Source organism: Hyla sarda, chromosome 3 (assembly GCF_029499605.1).
Source record: "Hyla sarda isolate aHylSar1 chromosome 3, aHylSar1.hap1, whole genome shotgun sequence".
Classification (NCBI taxonomy): domain Eukaryota; kingdom Metazoa; phylum Chordata; class Amphibia; order Anura; family Hylidae; genus Hyla; species Hyla sarda.
In genome coordinates, this window is record NC_079191.1 from 432,363,651 (window position 1) to 432,379,128 (window position 15,478).

The 15,478-nt window shown below is 44.8% G+C and overlaps 1 protein-coding gene across 16 annotated transcripts in view; it reads left to right on the forward strand.

Moving 5' to 3' along the window:
* Positions 1-15,478, forward strand: part of XDH (xanthine dehydrogenase) — a 181,965-nt gene that overhangs the window by 137,343 nt on the left and 29,144 nt on the right. For all 16 annotated transcript variants that reach the window (XM_056568517.1, XM_056568518.1, XM_056568530.1 and 13 more), the window contains 6 exons: positions 28-124; positions 6,653-6,777; positions 6,968-7,101; positions 8,842-8,929; positions 9,129-9,215; positions 13,521-13,712. In XM_056568517.1, coding sequence (XP_056424492.1) covers positions 28-124; positions 6,653-6,777; positions 6,968-7,101; positions 8,842-8,929; positions 9,129-9,215; positions 13,521-13,712 — 723 coding nt within the window. The remainder of the gene's footprint in view (positions 1-27; positions 125-6,652; positions 6,778-6,967; positions 7,102-8,841; positions 8,930-9,128; positions 9,216-13,520; positions 13,713-15,478) is intronic.

The following is a 15,478-nucleotide window of genomic DNA, read 5'->3' on the forward strand; positions in this document are numbered from 1 at the left end:
CCCTGTTTTTTTGTCGTATTTACTCAGGACGCCATTGACAAACAGTCATTTTACCCTCCGGTCAAGAAGATTGAGAACGGGAACATAGAGAAAGGTTTCCAGGAGGCCGATCACATTCTGGAAGGTGAGGACTATGGCTGCCGTTGTAAAAGTACACCATGTGGACCACATTCATAGAGCATATAATGCACCTAGGCAGTGTATAGAGAGCATCCATACAGCGTATATATAGAGCACCCAGACAGTGTATATAGAGCACCTATACAGTGTGTTTAGAGCATCCATGGAGAACATATACAGCATATATAGATCCCCTATACAACATAGATAGAGCACCCAGAAAGCATATATAGAGCACCCATACGACATATACAGTGCCTTTCAAAAGTATACACCCCCTTGACTTTTTTCCGTATTTTTGGTACATTACAAACATAAAGGGGCACTACGGCCCTGAGACATCTTATCCACGGACGTCACACGGGGGCGGAGTCGTGACGTCATGATACTCCGGCCCCGTGGTCGCCATCCAGCTGTTTGTGAGCTGGCACCGCGGCGTGCAGCTCAAACAGGTGGGTGGCGAATACAAGATTGCGGGGGTCCCCAGCGGCGGGACCCCCGCGGTGAGACATCTTATCCCCTATCCTTTGGATAGGGGATAAGATGTCTCAGTACCGGAGTACCCCTTTAAGTTCAATGTTTTGTTAATCTGAATTTTATGTGATGGATCAGAACACAATAGTCCAAGTTGGTGAAGTGAAAAGAGAAAAATATATAAATAAAACTATTGCTTAGAAATAGAAAACAGAAAATTGGCATGTGCGTATGTATTCACCCCCTTTGTTAGGAAGCCCATAAAAAGCTCTGGTGCAACCAATTACCTTCAGAAGTCCCATAATTAATGAAATAATGTCCTCTGTGTGCAATCTAAGTGTCACATGATCTGTCATTACATATACACACCTTTTTTGAAAAAGGTGCTGCAACACCTAAGCAAGAGGCATCAGTAACCAAACACTGCCATGAAGACCAAGGAGCTCTCCAAACAAGTATGGGACAATGTTGTTGAGAAGTACAAGTCAGGGTTAGGTTATAAAAAAAATATCCAAATCTTTGATGATCCCCAGGAGCCCCATCAAATCTATCATAACCAAATGGAAAGAGCATGGCACAACAGCAAACCTGCCTAGAGACGGCGGCCCACCAAAACTCACGGAGCAGGCAAGGAGGGCATTAATCACAAGAGACCTAAGGTAACCCTGCAGGAGCTGCAGAGATCACAGCAGAGACTGGAGGATCTGTACATAGGACGACAATAAGCCGTACGCTCCATAGACTTGGGCTTTATGGCAGAGTGGCCAGAAGAAAGCCATTACTTTCAGCTAAAGACAAAAAGGCACTTTGTGAGTTTGCGAAAAGGCAAAGGAGACTCCCAAAATGTATGGAGGAAAGTGCTCTGGTCTGATGAGACTAAAATTTAAAGGGGTACTCCGCTGCTCAGCATTTGGAACAAACTGTTCCGAATGCCGGAGCCGGTTGACGGGAAATCGTGATGTCATAGCCCCGCCCCCTCATGACGTCCCGCACCCTCAATGCAAGTCTATGGGAAGGGGCGTGGACCCAGGACATCAGGCATGAGAAGGATTACCGGTCCGAGCAACGTCACGTGTGTGAGAAGAGGGAAATGACCAATGGTTACACCCCACACATCACCCCTGTGTTATCAGTCCCCTCTGTCTCCTCTCACATTCTATGAGGCTACAGAAAACAAATGCACACAGTTTGTTTGTAGTTTCTAACTATAAATCCACATAGATGTCCATAGTAGCAATGACTAATCATTGTAATAGTGGAGCTTTCCTAGGGTCACCACCTTTCTTGCAAAAAAAAATCCTGGCCATGCTAATTAGCATAATTAATTATATATGCGTAACATCACAGGATACACATATGTGGGGGAAATTTTGTCCTATTTTGACCCCTTTAACTTTTTTTTTTTTTGCACCCCTATCTGTAGTTTTTAACAATACAATTTTTGTTTTGATGTGATGTTTTGATCGCTTTTTTTTTTCAATTAAATTAGGGAGTTGCAGTTAGTTTCAAACTACAACTCCCAGCATGCCCTGATACAGCCTGTAGCTCAGCAGCTGCCCCAAACGAAAACTACAACTCCCAGCACGTTGGACGAACACCAACTGGAGGGACTCGAGCCCGACTTGTGGAAGCCTAAGACTGTTTACAAGCTTGTCAGAGCTAAGGACTTGCTGGAGCTCGTTCCAGGGGTCCCTAAGGCCACTGCAGAGACTGTATGGGACAATGTAGCCTCTGCAAGGCTAACCAATCGACACAAGGACTTGTCGTGGATGACAATTCAGAGGGGACTATGTCTGAGGTCATTTATGCATGTCCGTGGCCTATGCAAAACCAGGTACTGCCCCAGGTGCCCCTGTCAAGGATGGCTGCTGTTTAGGCCTTAAAAAGTGCCTTAGTGCTGCTGTATACTGCTGAGTGTCGACACAAGAAATATACTCCAGACAAAAAGTTGGTATAAAACTCTTTCTCAGCATACTGTCTAGGGAGCTGTACTGAGAGAGTTCCCAGAAAGAGTTCTGTTTATTACACGGAAGTACATTGTTTTTACATTTCACAAAAAAGGGGAGTTTAATTATCACGTCAAAATCATCATGTTATATTTTGATTGGTTATTAGAGTTTTGTTTCTGTATATATTAGCATATTCAAGCCTCTATTTCTTTCTTGGCCAAAGATCATTTATGCGGCTCTCTCGCTCTCATACTAGAAAATCCCAGATCCTTGTCCTTCTATACAATCTGTATGTTCTTCAAATATTTTGTCTTCTGACGTCTCATCTTGGTCCTTCTGGCATCATCCCAAGGTCTTTTTCTTAGTCACGAGCAGACAGCAAGCTGGATATATAGGTTAAGAGTAGACAACAAATATCTTTTTTCACCATTATGAGTAAATGTGTCTGAAAAAAACAAAGCAGAGCCTCTCATGGTATAGGAGTCTGTCAATCTTGCTCACCTTTTCTGGTTGTGTATCAGACACAACCACCAGTAACATCATAAAAATGTCAGTGCAGCCACCCGGGTTTCGGCAGTCAGGGGTCCTCAGCCGAACATGGAGACATCAAATGGGGGGAGTAAAAAAATCCAGGGGTTTTCGGCACAAAATGTCTCAAGTTTATTAGCCATTACAAACAAGTACTTCAGAAACATGTTATCCAACTTCAATCTTATCTTAAAGACACTCCAACTTTAATAGAAATGTTAGAAGATAAAATGTGGGAAGAGGGATACAAATGGGCTACCTTAGACATAACTGCCTTGTACTCGAATATTCCACACCAAAAAGGAATCAACACCATATCTAAGATTTTGGACTTAGATATGTCAATGCCAGCAGAACAAAGAACATTTTTGACAGACAGCATCACATACATCCTCAGCCACAACTATTTTTGCTTTCAAGACCAGATGTATCTGCAAGTAACTGGCACAGCGATGGGGGCGAAATTTGCCCCATCATTTGCCAACTTATATATGGGCGGCTACGAAGAAGCATTCATATATACGGAACACCCTTGGAAGGATTATATTAAGTTTCATAAAAGGTACATAGACAACCTCATATTTATCTGGAGTAGTACAGAGGAAGAGTTAGAAAATTTCAGAGTATTTGAATATATCATTTATCATTTTCTGGAAAATGCACTGAAAAAAAGAATTGAATATCTTGACTTGGAATTGAGCGATGAGGGTACCAAGATCATAACAAAAACTTTTTTTTTTTAAATGTAGATTGCAATAGCCTTCTAGATTTTAACAGCTGCCATTTAAAAAAAATGGAAACACAATACACCCTATGGGCAATTCCATTGGATTAGACAGAATTGCACCAAGACAACAGACTATATATTACAAAGCGGCACTATTAAAAAAAAGACTAGTGGAGAAAGGCTATCCAAGGAGTATAATCGAAGCAGCCTATAAAAGGGCGCTGAGGAATCCATCCGGAATCAAGCAAAAGGAGACAGACAAGAAAGATAACCAGGAGCAACAGGAGAATAAAGAATATAGATATAATTTTATTACCAACTATTCAGCTGGACATTTGAAAATAAAAAAAAACATAGAAAAACATTGGGATATTTTATGCCTAGATCCCATCTTAAACAAATTACTACCAGAGAAACCAAAGTTTACATATAGATGTGCTAGGACAGTAAAGAGTATCGTCGCACTGAGTCGATTAAAAGAAAAGACCACGATAGTAGAGAGTACTCCTTCCATTTTTGGACACTGTAGAGAGGAGAAACTAGGTTGCTACAAATGTCAATTGAAAACATGCAAGTTATGTATAAACATAAACCATGGAGCAACCACATACATAAGCAACAGTGCAGGAGAGCGGTTTAACATAAAGAGCAGACTGAGCTGTTCATCCACCTACGTCATTTAGTTGAGTGAGTGTAACTGTAAGCTGCAATACATTGGTCAAACAACGCAACGGCTAAAAACTAGAATGAATAACCACCGCCACAACGTACATCACGGATTTATTAAACACAGTGTATCGCGCCATGCTCCTGAATGCCATTATAACGATTTCACAGTGTTCAGAGTGACTGCGATTGAACAGATACCTACAAATGTACGGGACCGATTTGAAAGCTTAAAGAGACGCGAGTCCTTTTGGATTTTTAAAATGGTCTCAATGAAGAACTGGAAAATATCTAGTAAATCGCTTAAATTCATGCATACCGTATATACTTGAGTACAAGCCGACCCGAATATAAGCCGAGGCCCCTAATTTCACCCCAAAAACCCAGGAAAAGTTATTGACTCAACTATAAGCCTAGGGTGGGAAATACATCATCCCCCCATGTTATCATCCCCACCTGTCATCACCCCGTCATCATCCCGCCCCCCTTCATCATCACCGCCTGTCAATCCCTTCATCAGTGGTCTTCAACCTGCGGCCCTTCAGATGCTGCAAAACTACAACTCCCAGCATGCCCGGACAGCCATCACCCGCAACGACTAACCCTCCCCACCGGACGGTCCCTACAGCATAGATGGCCCGGACCAGCTCACCCTTCCTTCCCGCCGAGGGGAGATGAGTACAAAACAAAGGGGGGAGGGGGGGTCTGGATGATGACTAAGGCTGCAGTGGTCTTCAACCTGCGGACCTCCAGAGGTTTCAAAACTACAACACCCAGCATGCCCGGACAGCCAATGGCTGTCCGGGCATGCTGGGAGTTGTAGTTTTGCAACATCTGGAGGTCCGCAGGTTGAAGCACTGAGAAGGGATTGACAGACGGAGAGTTCACTCGAGTATAAGATGAGGGGGGCGTTTTCAGCACGAAAAATCGTGCTGAAAAACTCGGCTTATACTCGAGTATATACGGTACTTATTTTAAATCTGGCTAATATCATATATATATTCAATAAACTCATAGAATCTGCAGTTCCGAATCTAGTTGAGTCCTACTATTCATAAATAGCACAATATGAAATGATGTATATACATCCTCCCATTATTGCATAATCAAAATTTCTCCTCTCTTTTATTTATACCTGATATCCTTCGTTAAATCCACACTGATCCTTTATATGCTACACATATTCACCGTATTTATAGTATCTATATAATATGCATAGATACTGCATTTTAGAGCCACATTACTTTTAAATCAACTTGTCACCCCTATGTGGAGGAAACCCCATGCCCATCCCCGATCACAGGCTGTAATGTGTTGTTGCTCTTTGACTGTGTTTCTTCGATATCGAGTGATGGAGCAGAGTGTTAGCGTAGCATGTGGTATGGTGTATAGCTTAGGGAACCTGTGCTGTATATTGTACTGTCATGCTTTGTGTGATTGTAATTTATTGTACGCCTTGTAATGACGACTGAATGATGAATAAAGCTCTTTAAATACCTTGTTCCTTTTATAATAAGTGATGGAGCGGAGTGTCAGTGTAGCATGTGGTATGGTGTATAGCTTAGGGAACCTGTGCTGTATATTGTACTGTCATGCTTTGTGTGATTGTAATTTATTGTACGCCTTGTAATGACGACTGAATGACGAATAAAGCTCTTTAAATACCTTGTTCCTTTTATAATGAGTGACGGAGTGGAGTGTCAGTGTAGCATGTGGTATGGCGTATAGCTTAGGGAACCTGTGCTGTATATTGTACTGTCATGCTTTGTGTGATTGTAATTTATTGGACGCCTTGTAATGACGACTGAATGACTAATAAAGCTCTTTCTATATAGTAGTATATGGTATAGGTCAATGTTTCCCAACCAGAGGTTCCTCCAGTTTGCAAAACTACAACTCCCAGTATGCCCGGACAGCCAACGGCTGTCCGGGCATGCTGGAAGTTGTAGTTTTGCAATTGTTGGAGGTGCTCTGGTTGGGAAACACTGGTATAGTATATGGTGCAACATTCCGGGAGTTGGAGGATTGGTTGGCTAAATTCCATTGCTGATATTTTTTATATAAAAATACCGGTAAAATACTGGCTAGGTGGCAACCCCATGCTTTCCGTGGAGTTTTGCTTTGGACGATGCACTATGACTTCCCGGGCCGTGACTTACAGTAAGTTTGTTCTCCTGTTGTTCCTCAGGGAGTATTTACATTGGTGGTCAAGAACATTTCTATTTGGAGACAAATTGCTGCATTGCCGTACCCAAGGGTGAGGACGGAGAGATGGAGCTGTTCGCTTCCACACAGAATACCACAGAGACACAGGTTAGACCAATGTGGGGGCAAACAAGCCTATGTAGGGCCAATAGTGGTGTCCATGATGGTGCCCAGATGCAATGGTTGCCAATGGGAAATCTCACCATGCCTTGGTGTGTCCTCCGGTATTACCCATCTTCATTGCTATGTAAAACACTGTATGGTGCAAGTGACAACCATTTTCTCATCTCCATCCTAGCACTTTGCAGCCCATGCCCTCGGGGTCCCTGCTAACCGTATTGTGGTCCGTGTGAAGAGAATGGGGGGAGGCTTTGGCGGAAAGGAGTCCAGAAGCACCGTCTTGTCTACAGCCGTGGCAGTGGCAGCGCACAGGTAGAAATAAAGCCACGAACCAGACAATTTTGATACTTTCAAAATGTCCTTAAAGGGTACCTTTCATCAAAAAAACTTTTGATATATTATAGATTAATGTATGCAGAATAACTTTCCAATAGCATGTTATTAAAAAATATGCTTCTTTCTATTTAATTTTCCACTTTGAAAAAATGACCACTAGGGGTCTCCCTACCAGTCCTTTTTTATAGATTTCAGACTCATGCACGAGTCCTAAATCTCAGACTGCAGCCGGGACACAGACAAACTCACCACTGCTCACTGCCAGGGAGTAGTGTTGAGCTTGTCTCTGTCCTGGCTGCAGTCTGAGATTTAGGACTCGTGCATGAGTCTGAAATCTATAAAAAAGGACTGGTAGGGAGACCCCTAGTGGTCATTTTTTCAAAGTGGAAAATTAAATAGAAAGAAGCATATTTTTTAATAACATGCTATTGGAAAGTTATTCTGCATACATTAATCTATAATATATCAAAAGTTTTTTTGATGAAAGGTACCCTTTAAAGGAGTACTCCGGTGGAATTTAGTATTATTTTTTTAAATGAACTGATGCCAGAAAGTTAAACAGATTTGTAAATTACTTCTATTAAAAAATCTTAATCCTTCCAGTACTTATAAGCTTCTGCATTCTTCACAGGAAGTTCTTTTCTTTTTGAATTTCCTTTCTGTCTGACCACAGTGCTCTCTGCTGACACCTCTGTCTATTTTAGGAACTTCAATAGCAACCTCATAGCAAACCTCTCCTGCTCTGGAAACTAACAAACAAAAAAACCAATTTATTTTAACTATTTATTTTCCGACAAGGGCTAGAACTCACGACCACGTGAGGCGCTGCATCAGCTGTGTCGTCTCCTGACCACGTGGTCGTGAGTTCTAGCCCCTATTTCTTTTCAGAGTAGGTGCTCAGCACACAGGTAGGAATATATCTTGTTTTTCTTACCTGACAATTATCACACATTTAAAGTGGTACTCCGCCCCTAGATATCTTATCCCCTAACCAAAGTATAGGAGATAAGATGTCGGATCGCGGGGTTCCCGCCGCTGGGAACCCCCGCAATCTCCCTTCTGCACCCGGCGTTCGTTTAGACCATCGGGTGCAGCGCTGGAGGCTTGTGACGTCATGGCCACGCCCCCTCAATGTAAGTTTATGGGAGTGGGCGTGGCGGCCATCACGGGAGCAAGGGCTATGATGTCACGAGCTCTTGGAACAGTCTGTTTCAAACGCTGAGCAGCAGAGTACCCCTTTAAATGTTAGTCTCATCAGACCAGAGCACTTTCCTCCATACATTTTTGGGAGTCTCCCTGCCTCAATGTAAGTCTCCCGGCCTCAATGTAAGTCTATGGGAGGGGGCGTGACGGCCGTCACGCCCCCTCCCATAGACTTGCATTGAGGGGGCGTGACCGTGACATCACGAACCTCCACCCTGCATCACCAGTCAACCGGCACGGAGCAAAGTTCGCTCTGTGCACCGGATGTCTGGGGTGCCGCAGCCAAGATCGTGGGGGTCCCCAGCGGCGGAACCCCTGTGCACAGCCATCTTATCCCCTATCTTTTGTATAGGGGATAAGATGTCTAGGGGTGGAGTACCCCTTTTAACATTCCATCGGGTGCAGCGCTGGAGGCTCGTAACGTAAAGTCGGGACATATTCTATACTTCCTCGGCATTTAAAGGGTTAATAGCGTTTGATACACCCGTGTTTGTCTTGATGTCTTTCTTGTAGCGCGGGGCGTCCGGTCAGGTGCATGCTGGACAGAGATGAGGACATGCTCATAACTGGCGGCAGACATCCCTATTTGGGACGTTATAAGGTATTTTTTGAATATTTTTGTAAAAATTAGAATCAAAAATCTTCACGACCGTCACAAATGTCGCAGAATAAATGGTGTTTTGTGTTCAGTCTATGACCTCATCATACCAGGTGCACAGCGATTGTGACCAAACGTAGATCTCTTAGTGACCTCTGACCTCTTCTGTGTGTATTGATCTCGGATTACTTTTTGTTCTTAGGTTGGCTTCAAGAAAACAGGACAGATCACTGCGCTGGAAGTTTCTTATTATGCAAATGCAGGAAACACATGTGACCTGTCACACGCGGTAAGTATCATCACATACAGTGCCGTCCATCCCAGCTACTATAGCAATACAACTCCCGTCCTATAATACCGCCATTCTGCTGCTACTGCCAATACTGCCCCATGGGTACCCATTATTGTACCTACAATGCCGCTCACCACCCCCAAAATACCGCGGTCCAGATAAAATAGAGCCTGAGGAACGGGATACATCTTCATACATTGCTTCCCATGATTTCTCTCACATAGACTCCTGCTCTGAAATGTCCCCCTCTCTGATATTCTGCCCCTCATAGTTCCCTCCTCTCTCACATAGACTGTCCCTTATAGCTCCCCTTCTGCTCATGCCTCCTCCCCCCACATAGATTACTGTTCAAGCCTCCTAATTTCAAATACGCTGGTACTCATTGCTCCCCTCTCTTACTTAGACTCCGATTCTCGCCCATAGATTGCTGCCTATGGCCCTCCTATCCCACATAGACAGCTGCTTATAGCCCCCTCTCCCACATAGACTGCTTATAACCTCCTCTCCCACATAGACTGCTTATAACCTCCTCTCCCACATAGACTGCTTATAGCCTCCTCTCCCACATAGACTGCTTATAGCCCCCTCTCCCACATAGACTGCTGCTTATAGCCCCCTCTCCCACATAGACTGCTGCTTATAGCCCCCTCTCCCACATAGACTGCTTATAGCCCCCTCTCCCACATAGACTGCTGCTTATAGTCCCCTCTCCCACATAGACTGCTGCTTATAGTCCCCTCTCCCGATAGACTGCTGCTTATAGTCCCCTCTCCCACATAGACTGCTTATAGCCTCCTCTCCCACATAGACTGCTTATAGCCTCCTCTCCCACATAGACTGCTGCTTATAGTCTCCTCTCCCACATAGACTGCTTATAGCCCCCTCTCCCACATAGACTGCTGCTTATAGCCCCCTCTCCCACATAGACTGCTAATAGCCCCCTCTCCCACATAGACTGCTGCTTATAGTCCCCTCTCCCACATAGACTGCTGCTTATAGTCCCCTCTCCCACATAGATTGCTGCTTATAGTCCCCTCTCCCCATAGTCTGCTGCTTATTGTCCCCTCTCCCGATAGACTGCTGCTTATAGTCCCCTCTCCCACATAGACTGCTGCTTATAGCACCCTCTCCCACATAGACTGCTTATAGTCCCCTCTTCCACATAGACTGCTGCTTATAGTCCCCTCTCCCACATAGACTGCTGCTTATAGTCCCCTCTTCCACATAGACTGTTGCTTATAGTCCCCTCTCTCACATAGATTGCTGCCTATGGCCCTCCTATCCCACATAGACTGCTGCTTATAGCCTCCTCTCCCACATAGACTGCTTATAACCTCCTCTCCCACATAGACTGCTTATAGCCTCCTCTCCCACATAGACTGCTGCTTATAGTCCCCTCTCCCACATAGACTGCTTATAGCCCCCTCTCCCACATAGACTGCTGCTTATAGCCCCCTCTCCCACATAGACTGCTGCTTATAGCCCCCTCTCCCACATAGACTGCTTATAGCCCCCTCTCCCACATAGACTGCTGATTATAGTCCCCTCTCCCACATAGACTGCTGCTTATAGTCCCCTCTCCCACATAGACTGCTGCTTATAGTCCCCTCTCCCGATAGACTGCTGCTTATAGTCCCCTCTCCCACATAGACTGCTTATAGCCTCCTCTCCCACATAGACTGCTTATAGCCTCCTCTGCCACATAGACTGCTGCTTATAGTCTCCTCTCCCACATAGACTGCTTATAGCCCCCTCTCCCACATAGACTGCTGCTTATAGCCCCCTCTCCCACATAGACTGCTTATAGCCCCCTCTCCCACATAGACTGCTGCTTATAGTCCCCTCTCCCACATAGACTGCTGCTTATAGTCCCCTCTCCCACATAGATTGCTGCTTATAGTCCCCTCTCCCCATAGTCTGCTGCTTATTGTCCCCTCTCCCGATAGACTGCTGCTTATAGTCCCCTCTCCCACATAGACTGCTGCTTATAGCACCCTCTCCCACATAGACTGCTTATAGTCCCCTCTTCCACATAGACTGCTGCTTATAGTCCCCTCTCCCACATAGACTGCTGCTTATAGTCCCCTCTTCCACATAGACTGTTGCTTATAGTCCCCTCTCCCACATAGACTGCTGCTTATAGCCCCCTCTCCCACATAGACTGCTGCTTATAGCCTCCTCTCCCACATAGACTGCTTATAGTCCTCTCTCCCACATAGACTGCTGCTTATAGTCCCCTCTTCCACATAGACTGCTGCTTATAGTCCCCTCTTCCACATAGACTGCTGCTTATAGCCCCCTCTTCCACATAGACTGCTGCTTATAGCCCCCTCTCCCCATAAACTGCTGCTTATAGTCCCCTCTCCCCATAGACTGCTGCTTATAGTCCCCTCTCCCACATAGACTGCGGCTTATACAGTAACCCCCCGACCTACGATGGCCCCGACATATGATAAAATCGACATACGATGGTCTCTCAGAGGCCATCGCATGTCGATGTCACCATCGACATACGATGCTTTTATATGTCGGGGCCATCGCATTAACTGCTATCCGACAGCGCAAAATGCTTAGGCTGCTGTCGGATAGCAGTTTAAGCATCCCTGGCAGTTCGCTTACCTATTCCCGCTGCTCCGGGTCCACTTCGCGATCCTCCGGTATCTTGCGCATCTTCTCCAGGGTCCAGGCCTCGCTTTCCGGCGTCGTTATTATGTCACTACGCACGCCGCGCCGGCGCAGCAGCGTAATAACGTCACCAGAAAGTGAGGCCCGGACCCTGCAGAAGATGCGGAAGAAGCCGGAGGATCGCGAAGAAGACACCGGAGCAGCGGGACAGCATCGGGAGCCCCTGGAACAGCATCGGGAGCGGTGAGAACCTGGTCCGGAGCGACCTGGTCCGGAGCCTCAACATACGATGGATTCGACAAACGATGGGTCGTTTGGAACGAATTACCATCGTATGTTGAGGGACCACTGTAGTCCCCTCTCCCCATAGACTGCTGCTTATAGTCCCCTCTCACCATAGACTGCTGCTTATAGTCTCCTCTGCCCATAGAATGCTGCTTATAGTCCCCTCTCCCCATAGACTGCTGCTTATAGTCCCCTCTCCCACATAGACTGCTGCTTATAGCCCTCTCTCCCACATAGACTGCTGCTTATAGCCCCCTCTCCCCATAGACTGCTGCTTATAGTCCCCTCTCCCACATAGACTGCTGCTTATAGCCCCCTCTTCCACATAGACTGCTGCTTATAGCCCAATCTTCCACATAGACTGCTGCTCATGGCTATGTCTTTCACCTAGACTATTGCTTACACCCTCCCTCTAAAAAAAACTGCTGCTCATGGCCCCCACTTCTCACACAGACTGCTGCTCATGCTCCCCCTATCTCACATAGACTATTGCTCATGGTCCCCCCTCTCTCACACAGACTGCTGCTCATGGTCAGCTCTCTCCTATAGACTGTTGCTTGTTCACGTTTTTCAAAGACTGCTGCTCAGCCCTCCCTTAAACTTGTCTCCATGCCCTCCTCCCCCATCATCACAGACTTCTCATGGTGCTCTTGTTACTTATTCCACTTTCTGTTCATTTGTGCTCTATCTAGAGTGAAGTCCTTAAAGTGATACTTCGCCCCTGGACATCTTATCCCCTATCCAAAGGATAGGGGATAGGATGTCTGATTGTGGGGGTCCTGCCGCTGGGGACCCCCCTGGGACCCCTGCAGTCTCGGCTGCGGCACCCCAGACATCCGGTGCACGGAGCGAACTTCGCTCCGTGCCGAATGACTGGTGATGCAGGGCGGAGGCTTGTGACGTCACGGTCATGCCCCCACTTGGCGTCACGGCCATGCCCCCTCAATGCAAGTCTATGGGAGGGGGCGTCACGCCCCCTCCCATAGACTTGCATTAAGGGGGCATGTCCGTGACATCACGTGTCTCCGCCCCAAATTGCCAGTCATCCTGCACGGAGCGAAGTTCGCTCCATACACCGGATGTCTGGGGTGCCGCAGCCGAGATCGCGGGGGTTCCAGAGACCGGACCCCCTTGATCAGACATCTTATCCCCTATAAGATGTCTAGGGGCGGAGGACCCCTCTAAGCTCGTAGCTGATAATGGGCTTTGTGTATGATCTGAGCGGAGTTGTTGTGCCTGACTATAAGCTTGTTGACTATTTCCAGTGCAAAACCAGTAAAGACTAATAGGAAAAATACACAAATGCATTTATGGCTGATTCTCCAGATCCTTTTGTTATTTTTCTCCCTGACTTTTTTTTTCTGTCCTAATTAAATATCTTGTTTTTGACAGATTATCGACAGGACTTTATTCCATATGGATAATGCATATAAAATCCCCAACATTAAAGGCACAGGATACCTGTGTAAGACCAACCTACCCTCTAACACAGCTTTCCGAGGCTTTGGGGGCCCACAAGGAATGATGGTGGTGGAAGCCTGGATGAGCGACGTAGCTGAGGTGTGCAGACTGCCGCCAGAACATGTGAGTTCTACCGAAAATGGAAAAATATCTACAAGAGATAAACATCAAGGGGGGGAACTTCTGACAAATGTTCTACAGAGGGGTCTAAGGAAGATCTTATCAGTGGAGTCTTAGCCGATTACATCTCTATAGAAAGCATTTGCCTCTATGTCACTGCTTGGATCACTGTTGATTGGAATTAGTTCTGTGTAATTCTTCATTTCTCCTGTGGTGGCGCTGCAGGAGAACTTGCTGCTGTGTTCACAATAGATTACAACTGATCGCCGGGGATCACAGCATCAAGAGACCCAATTACATCATCTAAATTGTTGGAGGAACATTCTGACAGGATAGGAATTATCCAATGCAGAGAACTCCCGGGCAATCTCCGCAGCCTGAAAGTAACCCAATCAGAAGATGTACCAGAAGTCACATAGACTTGCATGGGACTTCCGGTACATCTCCTCGTGGCGTTAGTCTTGGGCTGCAGAGACATCCTTTAACTGTACTATATTTTTTTATTTGACATATATGAAAGATGTGTATCAGGTTTAATGGAAATATCTCTAGCTGTTTGGAAGTTATGCTAGTACATACCGTACATACACACATACATACATACAGTATATATATATATACATACTGTACATACACACATACATACATACTGTACATACACACATACATACATATACACACGTATACATACATACATACACACATACATACACACATACATACATACATACATACAGTATATATATATATACATACTGTACATACACACACATACATACTGTACATACACACACATATACATATACACACGTATACATACACACACACATACATACATACCTACATATATACCTACACACACATACATACTTACATATATACACACATATGCATACATATAAATACCTACATACATACACACATACATACACACATACATACATACATATATACATACACACATACATACACACATACATACATATATACATACACACATACATACACACATACATACACACATACATACACACATACATACATACATACACACATACATACACACACATACATACATACACATACATACATACACACACACACACACACACATATATATATATATATTTACACACATACATACATATATACCTACACACACACACACACACACACACATACATACACACACATACCTACACACACACATACATACATATATACATACACACATACATACACATACATACATACACACATACATATATACCTACACACACACACACACACACACATACATACACACACATACCTACACACACATACATACATACATATATACATACACACATACATACATACATACATACATACACACACACACACACACACACACATACACACACACACACACACACACACACACATATATATATATATATATATATATATATTTACACACATACATACATGTATACCTACACACATACATATATATACATACACACCCAGACGAGACACAGCTTGTGGACAAGCATAGTGTTTAAAGGGGAAGCACATCATTAACCAGGGTACTAGCGCTTAAAGGCTTAATGACCATTTTGACATCACAAGGGCACCTGTGAAATAAGAGGAGCAGTGACATCATTACACTTGTGATGTCATAATTCCAAGATGGTGGTCATGTAGCCCGTTATTGCCCTTAAAGAGGAAATGCATCATTTAAATCACCTGGTGCCAGAAAGTTAAACAGATTTGTAAATTAAAAG